The sequence below is a fragment of the Trachurus japonicus genome, chromosome 4 (assembly GCF_045865225.1).
Source record: "Trachurus japonicus isolate A0001 chromosome 4, Traja_1.0".
Taxonomy (NCBI): Eukaryota; Metazoa; Chordata; class Actinopteri; order Carangiformes; family Carangidae; genus Trachurus; species Trachurus japonicus.
In genome coordinates this window covers 22,769,436-22,789,409 of record NC_140910.1, presented here as the reverse complement: position 1 = coordinate 22,789,409, position 19,974 = coordinate 22,769,436, and the positions used below count along the sequence as shown (strand labels likewise).

General features: G+C 40.3%; 2 protein-coding genes across 4 annotated transcripts in view; both read right to left on the bottom strand.

Annotated features, from left to right (window-relative positions):
• The window catches only part of nek7 (NIMA-related kinase 7), a 59,532-nt gene extending 57,972 nt beyond the window's left edge, over window positions 1–1,560 (bottom strand). Inside the window, exon 1 of the mRNA XM_085774770.1 lies at window positions 1,212–1,560. The gene's annotated coding sequence lies outside the window, so the exon portion shown is untranslated. The remainder of the gene's footprint in view (window positions 1–1,211) is intronic.
• Window positions 1,561–8,833: 7,273 nt separating this feature from the next.
• Window positions 8,834–19,717, bottom strand: lhx9 (LIM homeobox 9). Of its 3 annotated transcripts, none has more exons than XM_085774769.1 (5): window positions 18,989–19,653; window positions 17,919–18,121; window positions 16,299–16,657; window positions 12,467–12,669; window positions 8,834–9,174 (listed from the first exon to the last, which is right to left on the bottom strand). In XM_085774769.1, the coding sequence occupies exons 1-5, from the start codon at window positions 19,166–19,168 to the stop codon at window positions 9,118–9,120; spliced, it is 1,002 nt and encodes a 333-aa protein (XP_085630895.1). In that variant the 5' UTR covers window positions 19,169–19,653; the 3' UTR covers window positions 8,834–9,117. The 3 variants fall into 3 exon arrangements, with proteins under 3 accessions (XP_085630895.1, XP_085630893.1, XP_085630894.1); XM_085774767.1 differs by lacking the exon at window positions 8,834–9,174 and adding an exon at window positions 9,615–11,831 and having other exon boundaries at window positions 18,989–19,717; XM_085774768.1 differs by lacking the exon at window positions 8,834–9,174 and adding an exon at window positions 9,615–11,831 and having other exon boundaries at window positions 16,299–16,654; window positions 18,989–19,651.
• Window positions 19,718–19,974: the final 257 nt, after the last annotated feature.

Sequence of the window (19,974 nt, the reverse complement as noted above, 5' to 3'; positions counted from 1 at the left end):
TGAGGAGAGAGAACGGCATAAAGGGGCGGTCCTCTCTGTGTGTGCAGCCAAGGGATGCTCGTGAATGTGGTGACGTAGGGACGAGGGCGGGGACTGCTAACTCCATCGGCTGACAAGAAGTTAGCCAAAATGACCGGATCGCTTACTTCTGCTTTAACCACTTATATAAAAAATATACAACAATTACAAGCCACACACAAATAGCCTACCTTCACTCTAATGGAAAGAGACATCAACCATCATGTAATACATGCAAAGTAAAGAGTCGTGTTCCGCAAGTTAATCGTTAAGAATAAAACTTACAAGGTTGTATATGAACACATGTTAGCTAGAATCAGTGATGATGTGAATAACTTAAAGAGGTCATGGGACCGCTTTCTCGCTTGTAATACTGTTATGACACTGTGATGATTTGACTGACTGCAATGATATCAATATAACAGTTGAATGTTTATGCTGGTTGTTTTAAATATGAGCATTTACCATGGGCCCTTGGTTGTCTTGTAACTATAAACAACAGTCTGTAAATAAATAAATAAAAACTTCAATAACAAAACTTATGCATTAGTAGGCTAATTGTGGTACTGTAACTCAAATGTATCAGTGTAGCAAGTAGCATCAATAAGTAGCAACTTCATAATTATATAAATAAAAAAACAATGATAAGCAACACACAAATACATTCACTATAATGGAAATAGGTCATCAACCAACATATTCAAAGTAAAGAGACGTGTTACGCAAGTTAATTGTTAAGAATTAAATAAATGCAATAGTGTTACTGTAACTCCAATGTATCAGTGTAGCATGGCATCAATAAGTAGCAATTTCATTTAACCACCGTCTTGTTTTCCACTGTATTGTCATGTTTATGGGTTACGAAGACTACAAAGCTGCTTTAGGACTTTTAAATGTCTCTCTAGCACACTGACACCATAATGTGACGGTGGCATAATAAACTTTGGAGGAGGTGAAAGTTTAGCAATGTAGCATGTTAGCAGCAAGCTAGCAGGCTAATGTAGCTAACGAACTTCGCAGAAACTTTTTCAAGAACAACAAACAACCACCAGCGACAACTAGGACACATTTTTGTAAATTAAACGGAGGTTTAAGGTTTTTTTCTTTCCCTTTTATACATATAAAAAGGTAAAACTTGTCTGTAGCTTGAGTTTGATAAAGTCACAGTGAGCTAACGCTGTGTCAGGTCTTACCAGGAAGTGGAAGTGTTGCTAGGCTAAATCCTTCTTGACGGTGAGAGCTGCGCCTCTTCTCCTGATGGGTTATGGTTACGGTTGTTGTCTTTGTTTTGACTTTCCCTTTTTTTCTTTTTTCCAAGGTTGCTGTTGTTGTAAGTAAAGTCGACTCACTGGCTGGGCCTCTCTTTTTTTTTTTCCTGCGTGGCAGTACTGCTGCTGCCGAGACGGAGTGCGAAGTTGAAAACTTTCTGGAGCCAGTCGAGATGAGTAGCTACGTGTTTTCAGACAAGTCTCTCTCTTCTTTCCACCACTAGGCCTCCACGACCCGACCGCCCCCCTTCATCACCACACTCCTGACCCGTGTGCCAGTAATGTAAACAACAACCCAGCATTCCCGGAGCAGCAGCAGAGAGGAGGGGCCAAGTGTCAAAGAGTGGAGGGAAGCTGTCAAATACCGCGAGATTCAACAGAGAAACTCAAACATACAATACACAACCCTCATTTTTAAATCTTTTTCACTCCCATTGAACGTGCATGAAAAACTTATATTTCAGAGAGAGAGAGAGAGAGAGAGAGAGTGATGGTGAGTGTGAAAGTTAATTTTAACCCAAATGACAAAGTTGTCTTCACCAAAGATTTACAGCTTTTGACTTCCAAATGCAGTGCTGTGGATTTGTTATGATAAGGCCTAATATTTTGATGACAAGTAGCCTATTTACCAGAAACATTAGATAGCATTTGGACACACCACATCTTTCAGTTTTGTTGTCTTTGGCTAGCCTTGGCCCTTTCTTTGTGTCTTGCTCATGACTCTGTAGTACTTGTTAACCTTGTAATGTGCGACTCCCATAATTGTGATTTGGGGGTATTTTATTTATTAATTTTCTTATACAGGGGAGGGCGGTAATATGTGCTGTTTTCTATTCATTGTGTGGTGTGGTGTTGTCCTAGACAAATACAAGTCCAGTTGCCTACGATTCAATTTGAGAGAGAGAGAGAGAGAGAGAGAGAGAGAGAGAGAGAGAGAGAGAGAACAATGACCTGGATGAATGAGAATATTCATAGACATATGTAGGCCTACTATTTGGGTATGGACTAGTAGACCAATATTGTACTTGTGGTTATGTTAATATATAAAAAGCTCAATAAACAATTTGAGAGAAAAAAAACATTAGATAGATAAGACTTTATTGTCATTGTGCAATTGAATACACAATGCAATTTACCAGTGCAGCCTCTAAAAACAATACTCGCATTCACACACACATGCATAAATATATTGGTGGCAAAATGTGAGCCCAGAAAGCCAGATATATGGTCATAATTCAGGGCAAATTATATGAGGGTACAACCTGGACATGATCTTACTGAAAAGGATTCCTTAACTATATAAATAAAACTGGCTTAACCTCTCTTGAAGTTGACGTTGTGGTCAAGTAGTGAATATTTCCCCCTTATGTTACAATCACTGAGAAATATAGTGATTTTGCAACCCCAAGAAAGTTTCTTGCATTTACCTGGTTGGTAATCCACACTTCTGCCTATCATTAATAACATTTTGTCATGTTAATCATCTCACAGTTTTCATCAACAAATGGAGCTGCTGTTTGGTAGTCAGATACCAAACATACACTTTGGTATTTTAATCTATTTAAAAATGCATCATATTTTATTTGCTTATCATGATTTGTTTGTAAAATCCTGGGAACATTAGCTGTCAGATAAAAAAAAGTATAACAGTATAAATATGAATGTGATTGAGATGGAGAGGAAAACCACAAGTTTCTTATCTCCAAATCTTGCGTGCTGTGGTAAATGAACTTGTTTTCACCTGCTGCAGGAGACGCATTCTTAAGTTGCAACAGAACAAAAACACTAAGGTTTTTTTTTTCCAACTTAGTTTAAATATACGTGTGAAGATTCATTGAGGGAGTGTAAGATTGTGTGAGTGTGGAGAGAGACAGAGGCAGCTTAGGCTAAGGCTTAATGGATTCTCCTGAACACAGAGTCATACGCACACAGATCCACACAAAGTCTTGCGTGCTATTATCACACATATAGTATGCATGCAGAGAACCCACACATCCCATGGCGCACACACACCATCTGTAATTGGGAATATCATGAGAATTTATTGACAAAAATGGTATTGCAGATCGACTCGCATGGACAGCGAGAGCATCTGGAATTGATCAGCTTACTTTGCTTTGATAAAAGCTTCTGCGCTGATTTCAGACTGACAATTCAAACACTGCTGATACACAAGAAACACATCTGTCTTCCTTCCCATCCCCATTGTTAATAATCAACAAGTTAGGTAGGTTTGTGTTTTTTCTCCCTACTTCAATAGCCTTTTTTGTTAACCTCACTGCAAATATGGAAAAGGGAGAGATGCCTGGAGTGTGGGATTTCTCCCCCTTTTTCTTCAACAACAGTTGAAGATTAAAAGAAACGTCTCACAGAAATCTGTCAATTCTGTATGTGAATAATGCTGCGTGGAATTTAATGGCATGAGTTATATTGGGTTTCCTCTACACCCACATTTTCTTTCAATAAGATCAATGGCGCTCAGTGACAGATAGGGACGGTCTTTTGTATCTTCAAATTTCAGGTTTCTGAGGGAATAATTAGATGGATGGATGAAAAGTAATGCATCAGTCTGCGAGGGGAGCTGCACCCAGAGATCCTCTAGTTCAACACGCATGCTTCCACGTCTGTTTGGTAGAAAAACTGTTTAATAATCGCGTTGAATTTCCATTGTTCTAAAAGTGGCTCTCTGCACTGATCTGCTGCTTTAAACCAATAGCAAACTTTTTGTGTTCTTTTTGCTGATATTGTTTATTTAACAGAGAGGATTTCCATTTGATTGGGGTATATCTTTTTTTTTTTTCTCAGGATGAGGAGAGTATTGTCTTCTATCCCACACTCTGTCTTCTTCACCTTAAAACTTTCCGGTGTGTCGCTTGCTGCAGGTAACCAAAATGCAATGTTCCTGTTCCTCCTCCCAGGTGATTTGAGGGCGGGTGACTCATTCATAGAGATGATATGGACAATTTACTGTAACGTAATGTTTTAACTCTGATGTGTTGATAAATTCTTGCTCATATATTTTGGGCCTTATTGTTGAATGAAACTGCCCACTAATGTTATCTTATCTATGACACCTAAGTTTACCTGAATGTGGCCATTAACATGTTCTGCTCATGAATATGAGAGGATGTCTAGAAGCACCTCAGGCCAAAATCAATCTTTGTTTCAGTACAGTGAAAAAGGCTCATTGCAGATCAATTGCGAAACTGCTAAATTTAAATTGTGAATAAGAACCGTGGATTCATATCACACACGCACTAGTTCAGTTTGTGTTTTTCATTCAACATACACATTTCATTTGCAATTTTACCTGGGTTTCTCATTGCTAAATATGCAGAATACTTTCACCCAGAGGCTGAAAGCACATTTTAGACACTTGAAAAGGAAAAAATGTTGATGTTTTCACTCACGTCTTTTATATTTCCCTCTGTGTTGTTGATCTGGCTCAGGGGTTAGGTATGACTGCAATGTGGTAGAGACAGAAGCTACAGTCAAAGCTCCTGTGATCGGGTGCAGACTTCATAGAGACCAGCAGATGGAGGGGAGAGGCGCTGCGTGCATCCTGAAGGTTTAGCAAGTACTGAGAGGTTACACTCCACCAGTACAAAGATGACCTGTCACACACTGAAACATGCCGTATCAATGCAGACGAGCTTCCTGTTTATGTACCTCACAGAGCACAGCTATCAGAGGGAAAGAGAAAGGGATTACAGATGGAAATATGTATGAAATGTTGTCTCTCTCTTCATATACCCAGGCGAACTTGGAGGCAGCGAGCATGTGATGCCTGCATTTCCATTTTATTCACTAATTAATGTTGTTTTGTCTTCAAAGCGCAATTGCAACCCATAGTTATCAGCCTTGATCGCAGCGTTTTCAAGGTTGTCTAGATGTGAGCCGTCACATAACAAATACGTGTAAATATAGAATAACAGCACAACAGAGAAATAAAGGATTTATGGCATGTGGAGAACAGTGCGCAAATGAGGCACAGGAGAGATAGTCTGTGATAATGTGAAGGACAAAACTGGCATATTATTTCTGCCTAGATCACTCTATAAAATCTATTTTTCAGTGGCTGCTTTTGTGTGTCTGTATTTGTGTTTTGGTGCATGTGTGTGTGTGTGTGTGTGTGTGTGTGTGTGTGTGTGTGTGTGTGTGTGTGTGTGTGTGTGTTGTTAGCGTACTCCTTGCCTTGGCAAACACCCAGCACAGTGGATCTTTCCACCTGCTCTGCATCAACCAGGGGGCAGGCCTCAGTATAACACACACACACACACACACACACACACACACACACACACACACACACACACATATACACACATACATACACGTCTCATCCACATCATCACCCCTCTGACATCTGCCTATGTGTGTGTCTGTGTTTGTGTGTGTGTCCTCCTGGTGCCTGTGTGTATTTGTGTTAGCAGGGTGGTTGGTGTGCGAGCTGAGGTTAAATAGGTGCCTAGCAATGAGAGGATGGAACTGAGGTGGAACTGGCAGACACACACACACACAGACACACACACACGCACACACTCAGCGACAATAGAGAAACATGTAAACTGAGGGTTTAAGCAGAGTCGAGTCCCATGCCTCAGTGATCATTCCATACTTTGTTTTGACCCTGTCGCCTGTCACTGTGTGTGTGTATAATGTGTGGTAATATATGTGTGACCGTGTGTGTGTGTGTGTGTGTGTGTCCTTTGCAGTGACACACTTTCCTGGAGTTGACACATCACTCAGAAGGGAGCTCATCCTCTGTTTGGTTGTCAAAGACAGTGTGAATTCAAGGTGTTGCCAATCACAGTTAACACACAACTTTGTTTCCGTGAGATATTAAAAATAACCACACACATGTTGCTTTTCACCCGGGCTCAGTTCACCATCCACGGCCTCCTGCATGTTGAGACATAGTGTTAGTGTTGGTAACAGAGTTGATTTGAATGCTCTGCTGGTTTGGTTTCTATAGCTGCCATGAAAAAACACCTGATGATTACTAATAAACACCAGAAACTAAGACTTCCTCTAATATTGGTTGCACTGGCAGGGAGAGCCCCTCATTTGACCTTTTGCTGTATCATGTTTTTTTGTTATAGAAATAGTAAAATTCAGTTGCAAATGTCACAAGTCGGAGCAGGTTTATGCCTAACCCTGATGAAGTGGCGTATATCTATTTAATTACATGGGTCTCAACCAAAGCCCCAACCAGTGGAAGAATGATGATTCCCTTTTGTGGCTTTAAACTACATCCAGGCCTTATTAGTCTACATCTGAAGTACTGAAGTATGTGTGTGTTTACATTTTGCAGAGGAGCTGTGTCAGGCAAGTGGCGTGTGTAAATGCAGTGGGGTATATGTTTAGTCGCTGCAGGCCAACTTTTTCTTGGGGATTTGGGCTGAAACTGTAAAGCAGCAAGCAACACATGTATCAGGGCTTTTATGAACAAACTTCCTGTGTGACAGCAAACATGCTGCATTGTCTGCATTGTTTTTGCACAGTCATAGTGCGCACACAGGCTGTCATTTAACAGGAAGAGGAGATAAGAGAGCAGGAGGAGGATGACAGTTGGCACAGGCCCTCCTTTCCTATTTGTTCAGGTCTTTGCACAGGCAGACAGACTATGTTATACTTTTTTCTTTTTTTACAATGATTACTGCAGAAGTAAGGAGCAATGGTTTAACACAGATTTATCACACTATATTAGCTGGATATTATAGCTGTTACAGAAAGTTAATGGACCAAAAGTACACATGGTACGGAAATGCTTGAATGCAATATGCAATTACAAGGGAACATCGTTATTTTTTTCAGTATTCAGATCGTTTAATATATCTTTGGAAATACCTGGAGAAGGAGAAGGCAGTCAGTAAGAAGGTACACACATTCATGCACGTATATATACTACTACTGTTGCAACAGGATGCATTCCACCATCAGCGAAAATCCCTGACATTCTTGTCAACGCCGGGGTTGTGACGCTGTCCAGAGTTTTCATCCAGCAGCTCCAGAGCCGAGCGGGGCAGGCAGAGGCAGAGGCAAAGGCAGGCTGTGTTTGTTTGTGTTTCTTCTCCAGCCCCCTGCTTCCTGTAGCTCTGTGGTGTCAACCCGCCCACCGTCCTCCCCGTCAGACCGGGGGAACACAGGCCTGCTGCCACAGCGCGCAGGCACCCCAGCGACTGAGGTTTCCTCTTGGACTGTCTGAAGTGTTTGCTGTTTCCCACATTGTTGGAATTCAACACCAGCCTGTTTACTGGTCCCCATGTGGCTTTAGTCCCACCCCACCACCACCACCACCACCTACCCATCCACCCTCTCCTACTCCTCCTCTTTTTTTTTCTATTTTCACAACACACCTTCTTTACATCACATACATAGCATTAATACTAAGTCATGCCACACTCCACTGTCAAGCTGTGAAGAAACTGTGTTCTTGCCTTGTTTGTGTCAGACATGACTCAAATCCCACTGGTAAATTGCTTGTTTGTTTTTTTTCTACTTTTACTACAAAAACATTTATGTGTGCAAATGTGTGGATGCACTTTTAATCAAATCACTTTCTGAGTTTAAAACAGAAATGAAAAGTATTATATATAGGATAAATAGTGGAAATTCGAGCTGTGTTACAGTTTATAGGAGCAGCAGCGGCCAAGTGTTCAGGAATGTCCTGACATGCACCGGTGCTGCTCTTGCAAATATCCACAGTAACGAGGTAAGAAGCCAATAATGATTTCCCCTCTACAGTATGCTGAATGTCAAGAACAAATAAGCTTGAAGCAGTGCTGTCCATGTCCTCACAATGACATTTTGTTTTGTTTTTTTCTCCCTTCTTCCCCACTGTGAGGTACTATATGGGCATCAGGGACGTCATTTTCATATGCTTTATTTTGCAGCTGACAATGAATCATACAGTGAATCAAAGGAAATAATATACATCTCAAGGAAAATGTTAACAAGATGATGAGGCGCATGCAAAATGAGAATCTCTTCTTTATCTGCTTTGTTTGGTTTTGTTTTTTTTTCACTTCCTTCCCTCGGTACAGCCAGATGGCAAAGCTCCAGCTCTGCAGTCCCCTTCATACACTCATCATATTTGATGGGCATCCTGCTGCCGAGTTTCAAGGAGGCCATGTGTTTATGAAATGACACTTGTGACAAAAGAAAACTTCTATTGAGCAAGCTGAGTCTTGGGTGGGGTTGCATGGGGGCAGCAGCGTGTGTGTTTGTGTGTATTGTGTTGATACGTGTGTGAGCATTTGTGTGTGTGTAACAGTGTGTATCGTGGAGGATAAGCATTGTGGGAATGTATATAGTGTGTATATATTGTGCTTATATAAGGGCAAGGCAGTGGGAAAAGGTTGTGTGTGTGTGTGTGCGTGTGTGTAATGTGCGTGTGTTCATATCAGTAACATCCATACCGTCTCTGTTTCACACTCTTGTCATGTTGGATGCCTGTTGTCTTTTAATCACATCCTGTACCTTTCTGTGTGTTTTTTTTTTTTTTTTTTTTTACTATGTTACAATACATTTTATTATCATTATTATGCATTTACCATTCCAATACAGAAAGTTGTTGTTTTTTTTTTCACCACATTGATATCATAAATTTCATACATTGTGGGGTCTCCTCCGTTGATGGATTCAAACATTCAGGACAAAACTTTTGTTATTTAAAAAAAAAAATCATCTGTCGTTGTACATTTTCAACTGAAACAGGTTTTATGATGGTTGTTTATTCGTTCTCAATTTGCTATCATCTTATCCTAATATTGTCTTTGTCTTCAATGGTGAGGAATTCCCATCAAAGTTTTCCCCTTCTGTTAATACTTTAGGGAATTTTCAAACGTCGGGATGTATGGCTGTAATGCCCCAAGATTTGTTCTCCCTGAAAGAAATGATAGAGTAAGAATATATTAACTACAGAGCAACCTGGCTTTACGGGGTCTGCATTTACTCTTACTTCATTTTAGGTTTACCAATATGTTATATGCATAAATATATACTATATATGTATATAGAGATATATCAATATATGCTTTGCAGCATTCCTTTGATCTAAATTTTAAAGCCATGTTCATGCATTAAAAAGCAATTTCATATTTTTGACTGCAGGGTTTAGATGCAAATCCATGGGGCATTACGTTAAAAACCATAAACATCATAAAATAGGAAATAGAAATTAAAAATGGAAGCAAAAATGAGGACGTTTAACTGGTCATTAATAACTGAATGCTTTCTCGTTTGTTGATGTGATAAACAAAAAAACTGTATTCAAGAAAGAACACAAAAAATGGCAAGTGTAATGAAAAATAAAACCCATTTAAAGCAAAGTATTTTTATTCACACAAATTTAATAAGATATATAACAACCGTTTGGTCCATAAATATTTAAGGGGAAATAGTTTCTATACACCATCTTTATCAAGAAACAGGGAAACATGGACAATCTTGATAGAACACTTACTGTACTCAACTATTAACACGAAGATCAATATATAAGGTTCTTGGATTACCCAACTATATCTGAAAGAGTGCACAAATGCTTTCTATGACATCGCTGCCCCCTTTTTAACAGGATACACCATAAAAAGATCTTCGGAAATAAGATGCAAAACAGTACAAAACTAGTGAGGCGTCAAAAGGATGTGAATCAGTTAACAAAGAACACATATATCCTGAATTTCACAAACTTTCTCCCAAGTTATAGCATAAGGCACATAGTAGAACTGAGTTAGGCATCTACTTCATTAAGTAGATCTAGAGTACCACTTTGTTCTACAATAGAACAAACTGTGACGCTCACAATGAAATGTTATCAACTCCATTGAAAATTTTGCTCTTTCTTTCTTTTCTCTCTATCTTTCAGCCAGAAGAAACATGTTTTTGGTCTGTTCAGTGGCAAGTGTCGTTAACGAAAGTATAAATATGGCCAAAAAAGAGAACATATGGACAATGATTTCCCACTGGCTGCCTCTATACGACTCCACCTATCTGAGGTCATTTGAATGTTCATGTCAGCTCGACAGATCTAGTCTGCAACGTCGCAACCACTCAATTTCTCACCCCTGTTATCCCTTCCTTTTTCCCTTTTTAAAAATCACATTGTTACCCTGAGCAACATGATAAAAACAATAATGCACTTTCACTGGGCAGTATATTGTCACTGTGCAATTGAGTTTAGCTGTGGATCTATGGATATGTTTACTAGGATTTATCCATTTGACTACGGTTAAATCTATGAGGCCAACGAATCTGAAAAAGTGCTCTGTCATGAAAACAGTCGATTACAACAGTGCCCATAAACTGCTCTCCAATCTTAATTTCTCCTGCTGATTTCTAATTATTGAGCAATTTCTACCAATGTGACTGCATTACATGTTGATCAGTTACCACTGTACAGATTGTGGGATTTGCTTCTTTTTTCCTCCTCTTTATCACAGTAGAGTTGTGAATCAAGACAAAAAAATGTGTGTTGTGTGTGTGTGGTTTCAGCATCTACCTGCCATATAAGCTGCAATGGTTCGGTGCTTATAATGCAATTTAGACGTTCTACATGTAGCTCTGTGAGAAATGTCTGATTTCATCCAACTCAGTCTTAAGAGACTGAAACATTCGGAAATAATTAAAGCCTGTTTTCTGGAGTTACCCATATACAGAACATTCTACAAGTTTATTTCCCAAATTATTCCAAAACAGAAAAAAAATCTTTAAATCGGATAGTGCGAACACAGTGCATACATATACAGGTTTTCCAAGGGCAAAATATTCATATTAATTTAAAATTTTACCAATTAACCATAAATTAGAAAGGTCTCTTTTTTTTATCATAATTCAATACAAATTTACAAATCAAGTCAAATCAAGTAAAACTATTTTTTCAGACAAGCTTCAAGTTTAGTTATTTTTTTCCCCAATAAACCGTGGAATACATGACAATTTTTTCTAATGCCTTCAACTTCAAAAATGTCCTGTCCAAAATCAGCTTCTGCATACTGTAAGTCAACTACAGACATGGCTGCCATGCGGTATCAAATGCTACACATTAAAATGATTTCCTTGTGTTTTAATGTGGTCGCTGCTGTTCTTGCTCTTGTTGTTCTTGTTTGTGTACACAGTACAGCACTTTCTGTTCCAAGGAGCTGTCTCTGCTTGATTTAAAGGTGTCACTTAAAAAAATAAAATGTAAATCGAGGAAATAAAATTAAAAATAAAATTTAAAAAAACAAACAAATAAAACAAATAAAAACTCAGATAAAATAAAAATCAGTCTGCTATAGAGATAGCTTGTTAGAAAAGGTTTGTCAAGGTAGTTTGCGAAGGGCTCCCCGAATCATGGCTGTCCAAACTAGAGGTGACGGAGGTCACTACAGTGATAGAGGGGTTTGTCAGGTCTGTTAGTGTGGCCGCGCTGGAGGGGGGGGTCAGGGCCCCACTGTCGGATGAGGGCGGAGGGAGTGAGGTGCCATCAGCCTTATCAACACCTCCATTCTCCTGTCGCAAAACGTTCCTTCTGAATTTGGCTCTTGCGTTTTGGAACCAAACCTGCAAACCAATCCCAATGTGGCTTTTACTTTTTGTGTTTAAGTACGATTAATTTTTTAAAAGAATCATTTGTACAGTCGTTTACATATCAAGTTATCACAGCTATAACTGTATCTCTTTCCTTATGCTCGTATATAAATATATACATATGTATATGTATATAGATATATAAATATTTATATCTTAAGGGGCAGTTAATAAGGAACCAGTTAGCTCCTGAACACTGAATACATAAATGTGGTTTTTAATAGAAAATCTAAACAATAGTGTGTTCTTTATCTGTGAAAGTGGGATTACACCTCTTTGTGTTCCACAGATAAAAAGGATATGTGCACTCTCATTATGGATAATATTAGCAACAGTTTTAAACTCAAGTTTCTTCTCTGCTTAGGAACTACTTTTCTCCTTTCTTTCCCAAGAAATGGTAACAATTACGAATCTACAAAAATTTCAGATAGTAAAAACCCCTGGATATACATCTAATGGCTAAATGGACCAACCAAACAAACAAAAAACAAAAAAGATGACGTCAGTGAAAATTCTGGTGTGAAATGGGAGGGACGTGGCGGAGGGGTGGGGTGCACACACAGATAGGGGGATGATCAGATCAGTAAGAAGAACGGCTCTCTGCTTACCTGTAGAACTCTCTTAGTGAGGCCCGTTTTCTGGGCCAGCTGCTTTAAGTCCTTGGCATCCGGGTTGTGGTTGATGGCAAAGTAGGATTTCATTGTCCGCAGCTGATGGTGTTTGAAGGAGGTCCGCATGCGTTTGGTCTTCTGTGTTGGAGGGTAGGACTGCTGGTCCCGGTCCAAGTGATCGGTGTCATTCTCGTTACAGCCTGAGAGGGCAGAGAGCAGAACACAGAGGGGGGGTTAGTTAGGGGTTATAGTCCCAAAGAACAAACAGCTTCAATTTTACATAAAGTTCAGCAATTTATTTAGTTTTCTGTAATCTATGGTTTCCAAATTAATGTTCAATTCGCTCAAGACAATGAAGAGACAACTTCATAGAACACAAATCACTTCATCACTGGCTGGATAATGTTCCTACAATCAATAAAATTATCAACACTGACGACAAATAAAATGTTTTCAGACTCGATAGTAAACTAAGTGTATTGGTACATGATCAAGGTTTACAGAGAGATAGAGATCCAGGCTGTCACACTCTATGTGAACCCAGCAAGTAAACAAGTAAGTTCATAGAATTAGAATTAGAATTATTATTATCATACGTCATCATGGTAACATAATTAAAGTTATTAGTTTCATGTAAATCAGCAACAGTCAAGAAACAGACTGTCCCAACATAAGAGAAATGTATTTAGCTTTCTACATAGAACACACCGGAGGCTTTGATTATGTTTTTCAGCGGAAACTGAGTTTAAAAAAAACAAAAAAGAAGAAAGAAAAAACAAAAGGCTAAATGATATATTTTAACCGTACAGTGGGACTGGTCTAAATTATTTCTGCTTGTGTCTGCAAAGACTAATAGGCCTCATTTGTCAATAGCTTAGTGTGTGAAATACTAAAAGATGGTGATATGCAAAAAACGGATCCACTAAATTAAAAACATACATGACCACAGTGCTGCCGAAACATTTATCACAGCTTTTAAATAAAATATATTAAAAAAAACCTTGCACAATATTTCAGTAATATTTTGTTTATAAATGAGATCTTTGCTGTAAAGAAAAAATCTTTTTGTCCAGTATATGCACGTGACTGACTGGAATATTTATGATTTCAACCGAACCACAGCAAAAATACCATTAATGCCAATTGATAATTGATTCTAAACTGATTCAGATTTTTCCACAGTATTTAGATTTTGTGTTTTAAATAAGATAAGAAAAGATCTTATAGATTTCATTATTCGTTTGTTTCATTATTTTACTGCAGAAGCAGAGGAGCAGAGGAATAAACTATTGGATTTCGAAATTATATAGTGAGCTGTATATAATAATGTTTTGTCTCCCTGTAACCAGTTGTTACTAAATTGATTATATCAAGACTTCATCATGAGGAAGCAAAAAAAACATTTGGTTTCAATTACAAATCAGTTTTAAATAAGGTCGATTTTTGTATGTGTGGCATTTTGTTATGATGTGATTTATGTTTCTGTCATGTGAGACTTCCTCCTGTGACACTCCTCATGTGAACCATTAGTATGACAGTCATGGACATCTATGCTCTTGTGTTCCAGCCTTCACTGGATCGTGTTTCACTAGATATTACCCACTAGGGGTCTCTATATCCAAACAAGACCAAACTTTACAGAGTGGCGTGAAACACTCAGTAGACCTACACCTTTCCCTGGTGAAAACAAACATGCATGTGCTCGCTAAAGCAGAAACAAAAAACCTTGAACAAAACCCTCATCCTATTTGTCATGAGTCTTGATCTGCATGCAATATTAACATGAACAGAGAGAGAGAGAGGTCTGACAGCTGGGTTTCTGATGTTACAGCACAACACAAGGGGGGAAGAGGGATTTCTGAAAACAGGGAAATATCAATTCTAAATATTTTTGTTGTTCTCTAAAAGAATTAATTGAATTTTATTCCCTTTGACTTTAATTGCTTGTCCATTTTGATTATTGTTAAGTGGTTTTAAGTGTAACCAGTGCATTTAATTTTTCAAAAAATAAAAATGAAAGAAAGAAATGTCACTTCATCATAAAACAGCCAATAAGCTTCTTTTTGAATTTAAAAATGTCCTATTTTATTGTATTTAAATATCCCAAATGAAAACTAGTAATATTCCCATTGGGGCCTTTACTGTGTCTGTGCTGCCTGGTAATGAGTTCACAGGGACATCGTCTCCTTGTGTTTTATGTCTCTCTCTGTTACTGTGAGTTTTTTTCCCTTTTGTTTGATTTTTTAACCCTGTTGTGGTTGCATTGGTGCGTTTTGTTGAGGTGGGCTTGTTGTCCTATTAAAAAGAAACCCGTCCAGAACCACAGTGATTATCCCCCCCCCTATCCCATCCCATCCCATCTCATCTCACCCCCTCCCAAGCCCAGGCATCCATGAGAACATTTTTAGGATCTGCATAACCTCCTGGAATTGTGTTTACGGATAACAAACCAGAGCCCTTTCAACCGGAGCGCAGAGAGTATAGGCTACAGTGTGGTGGTGTTGTGGCCTCTCCCCGCTGCAGGCCCCTCTCTCTCTCTCCCTCTCTGTGTGTGTGTCTGTCTCTCTGTCTCTCTCTCTCTGCACGGCGCTGCTGCCTGTGTCCCTGAGAACCGCGCTGACCGCCGCACAGGAGGCCAGGGATTCCAACGTCACCTCCAATTAACGGAGAACAATTAACGCGCAGATTACCCTTATTCCTCCCTATTCACCGGGAACAGAGGAAAGTTGGCGCACAATGACAAACTTTCTCAACCGCGCACTAATCCGCAGAAAGCGACAACAAAATGGGGACGCTGCAGGGGTGGGGTAGGATGGGGCTGGGGGGGTGGGGGGGGGGGGTTATAACACTCAGCGACTCAATACAAGATTTTAGATGAAACCTACATTTAACAGAAGCTTAATTCACACGGTTTCTTTTCCGTCAAAGGTCAAAAAAACACGCAGCATATAATGTGATTTTTGACGCTTATTTGATCACATTATTTTACGCAAAAACTCCCACACCGCGTCCTACAGCGTCCTGTAGGTCTATATTTATTTTCTGACCTAAATTAGTCTTAATTGCATAAGTCGATGAGCAGGTTGACGTCGAGGTCAAGTTTCGATCACTCTCTCCCCTGCAACACACGCCGCACGTTGCACGTATAGCGCAGATACGGTGCGTAATATAGCCTGCACGAGCCTCGTGTAACAGAGATCTGCAGATCAATTAGCCCACGGCTTCACCTCGGATATATTTGCATAAAGGACAGATGTGGGCTTTTAATATCAGACATGTGAGGTTGACCTACGGCTGCCACAGCTGGGCCATTGAGCAACCGTCTGGAGAGCGAGGATGCTCTGCGTATTGGAGGGAAAAAAAACTCTCCAGATTGTTTTAAGATTCATAAAAAAAATAAATATATATTGGTATTTGTTTATGTATTTATTTAAGTAATTTGATTTGACACTAATTGTCTCTGCTCTGATGTTAAAAAAAGAAAGAAGTTCAACTAAACGAACACGACGACGCTCTGATCAGCATCGTGTAGATTTTAGCCACAATCAAAAGGCACCAGAGGGATTTAAATAGTTTAATGTTTAATTAACATGAGGTAATTAATTAATGTTATTTTCCTTAGACTTGAGCACATTAGGTTACTGCGTCTTTTCTCTGTCGGGTTTCACTGCCCTTCTCTGCTGGGCCTGACCAGAGGAACCAGTGCAAGGCAGTTACATGAGCCACCATAATCAAAACCCAGATGTGTGTGTAACTATTTATGAATTATTTCCTGATATGCGTGTAATCAGAGTGTGTTATGTCTCTTAATGCGTGGCTCTGCCCTCACCTGTGTTGTAGCTGGGTATATCTATCCCCATGGCCGGGCTCTTCCTCTTGCGCGGCCTTCCCTTCTGCGCCGTGCCGGTGCCGTTGAAGTAGGGCAGCGTGAGGCCGCCGCCCTTGGCCGCCAGCTCGGCGAAGTTGAGCTGCGGGTGGTATTCCGGTCCCTGCACCAGCGTCTCGAAGTGCAGCCGGCAGTAAACCAGGCTGTCCTTCATGCCGAAGTGGTCGCCCGTGGTCAGCGTCTTGTTGCAAGTGGTGCACGTGAAGCAGCTCAGGTGGTACACGGAGTCGCGCGCTCGCATCACCATCTCCGAGGCCGAAATCCCGAGGTGGCAGCGCGCGCACCTCTGCACGGAGAACCTTCTGGAACAGACAGAGCGTCAAGACTCCTCACACACACAGACCAGGTGGGACACACACACAACGACAGAGCTGCTGGTTGTTGTTGTAGTAGTAAGTGTGTTACCCAGAAATATCCGCTCGGACGGGACTAGGCTACATTTAGCACCGAGACTGGAAGTGGGCTGGAAGTTGGCTAACTCTAGGTGTGAGGCACATATGCTTTTTGTCGTGTAGCTATCTCACTGACAGCGTCCCCTTGTAGCCTGTGTGGAGCTAGGTCTACTGTAACATGCCAGCACACTGACATTACACCGAGCTAACAGCCACATCTGGCCTATAACTGCAGACGGCTGCTCCATAGGCCACAGTCTGTTTAGAGAAGCTAAACACATATTTTCTGGGTGTAATATTTTACCCTTAGCCACTTAAGTCAGTAAAAAGTCACTCTGTAGCCGCAGTGATTAAAAAAAAGAAAAAGAAAAGAAAAACTAAAACTGCTAACCCAGTGCAGGCCTATTTAACATTAAGCACGAAATGCTACAGGCTAAAGGTTGAACCATAGGCTACTATAAAAATGATAAGACAGGCTAACACAGTTACACCTAGCAGTGTAGACATTTAACAGTCGTCTTGCTTGGATTGTTTTGCTACTATTGTTCATTATAAATATCATTCTGGCCTATGGCTATGTGCAGTAAATGTATGTTAAAATACTGGATAACATTTGACCCACAAAATATTGTTTTTAATCAGTGGGCTATTTATTTTCAGGGCACCGTACATGATGACATACGCCAGTATGTTTGGTTACTTTGAGACGAAAACAACACAAATGTGTAATAGTGTACGCCTACTCCTTTGTCTCCAAGATCATACATTAAGTTAATGTAGTTTACATTACACCCAGAGCTACAGAGACCAATACATCTGCAGCAAACACGGATGAAAATACTATTTCATATCATAACTTGTTCCCAATTAACACCCTGCAGGGGCCCTGGGAGACAGTCAGGGTTTTTTTTAGACCAGAATGAGACCTAATGGACCAAAAGCTTCAACATAATTCCAGGTGAATATCCACAGCCTGTTGAATCTGTGCTCTACAATATTTTTTACCCTCCACAAAATATTGTTAATTTTAGAGATTAAAATATATTTTTATATCAAACCCGAAGTAGAATTGAACCATTGTATGCCTGACAGGGTGATTCTAGACGCGTGCGTGCGATAATTACAAAATTGCGTAAAATGTGCGCAAATGGCTAACATTAATTTTTCTTACCTGTAGTAATCCTCTTTGCAATAGATACTCCCATCCTTGGCAAAACACGTAAGCTCCGACTCCAGCGCTAGTTTACATTCACAGCATTTGAGACACCGCAGGTGCCACTGTTTGTCCACGGCCAGGAGGTAGTATCTATCCGAAATCTTGCCGCCACAGCCGGCACAGAGCGCAGGCTTCTCCGGGCTCATTGAAGGCATGGTCTGGGGGTCAGAGGCAGAGGAGACAGAGCTCATGGTAACTATACTTCCCGACTGAAACACACCTTTTACAAAAAAAAAACTGTAACAACAGGCCTTTAGCTCGTTTTCTGGACACTAAATGAAACTTTTTTAAATTAAATGAATCATTTTAAATGTTTTAAGCAGCCTCATGAGGCCCTTTAAAGAGCATTTTAAACAACAACAACGCTGTTGAACTAATGCAAGTTTTAGGCTCTGTCTTCACAGGCCCCACTGAAGATATAAAGAGTGACTCTACAATGAATTAAACATCGAGGGAAAATATAGTTTAAGGCAAAAAGCACAATATAATGATAGAAATATGAATAATAATTAGCCGTATTTTTGCCATATTATTTGTAAGCAGCCTACAGCCTGTGACTGATTTTGTAAATTGCAAAATTTGCAAACAGAAAACAAATTATTACTGCTTTATAATGCAGTGTTTTATTTGATGACGTGTAATGCAGTATGTTTCACATACATTTAGACTATATAAAGCTGCTGACAGTTTGTGTTTTTAATAGCTAATTATTTAGAGCATACAACAGAGCAGCTTCTGAAACTATAGGAAACATACATTCATTATCCAACAAAAAATGATTTTTGCACTAAGATTTACTTTAAAATTACTTTTATCATAATCGATCACAAAGAAGTAGGCTGAGTGAAACCCTGCTCCTCGGTCTCCTACTTACCCTCAAAAAGAACTGCACATTTTCTCGCATGTCTACGGTGCCTCAGTCGCAGTTTGAGCCGTTACGAGGATTGAGTTTTTTGGGGGGTTTTGGTTTTTTTTTTGCTTTTTTAAAAAACATGAATTCACACACAAGTCGACCTGGCTCTTACCGACTCTCTCCCGTTGAGCTGCATGCCCTTCGCCAGGCGCGACTCCGTTTTCGACCTTCTCTCCATCTCCTCCATGATCCCTTGGATGTGATCCCCGGAGATCCCGTGGAAAAGCATGGCTCCCGGTCCTGGACGCAACGTGCAACTGCCTGCCTCTGTCTTGCAGCCCACAACTTCCATATACTGTAACTGCAGCGCTGCGCCCCGCTTCTCTCAGCGCATCCAAGTGCAGGGCTCTGAGGCTCTGATAGAGGCACACACACAAAAAAACAACAGCACAAACCCCAGAGATTCAGATCAGCTCCTCGTCAGACTGCAAAAGGCAACTGGAAGAAGAATAGGAAGAAGAAGGCGAAGAAGGAGAAAAAAAAAAAAAAAAAAACGAAGAAAACTACAACATGGGTGGGACAAGGAGGAGTGGTGGTGGTGCACCAGCTTTTTCCTTCTTCCTCCCGTGAATGTCTCTCCTCCAGAAAAAATATATAGTCCAAATGATGCGACAAACCGGTGTGGAAGTGGTGGTGACGGTGGCGGTGGTGGTGGTGGTGGAGGTGGGGAGGGAGGAGGGGAGGGGGGCTGCAATGTGAACACTCGCCAAAAATAATGACACAGAGTTTTTTTTTTGTTGTTGTTGTTTCTTTCTGGTGATTTCTCTCTCTCTCTCTCTCTCTCTCTCTCTCTCTCCCGGTTTCCCAGTCAGGGGTTCCTTGGTGCTTGGAGGTCAGGTTGGGACTGCCTGGATTTGAGAACCGTGTCCTATTTGTGAAGGGAGCAGAGCCTGCCCAGTCTGAATAATTTGGTAGGAGGAGTTCCCCTCTCTCTCTCTCCTCTCTCTTGCTCTCTCTCCTCTCTCTCTCTCTGTGTCTTTCCCTCTCTCTCCCTCTCCCCATTCGCCACTGATTTCTATTCACCAACAAAGAGCTGTCACTCTTCCCTCAAAATCTCCCGATTCTGGCTGCGCGAAGGACCACTACTTTATGGTATTG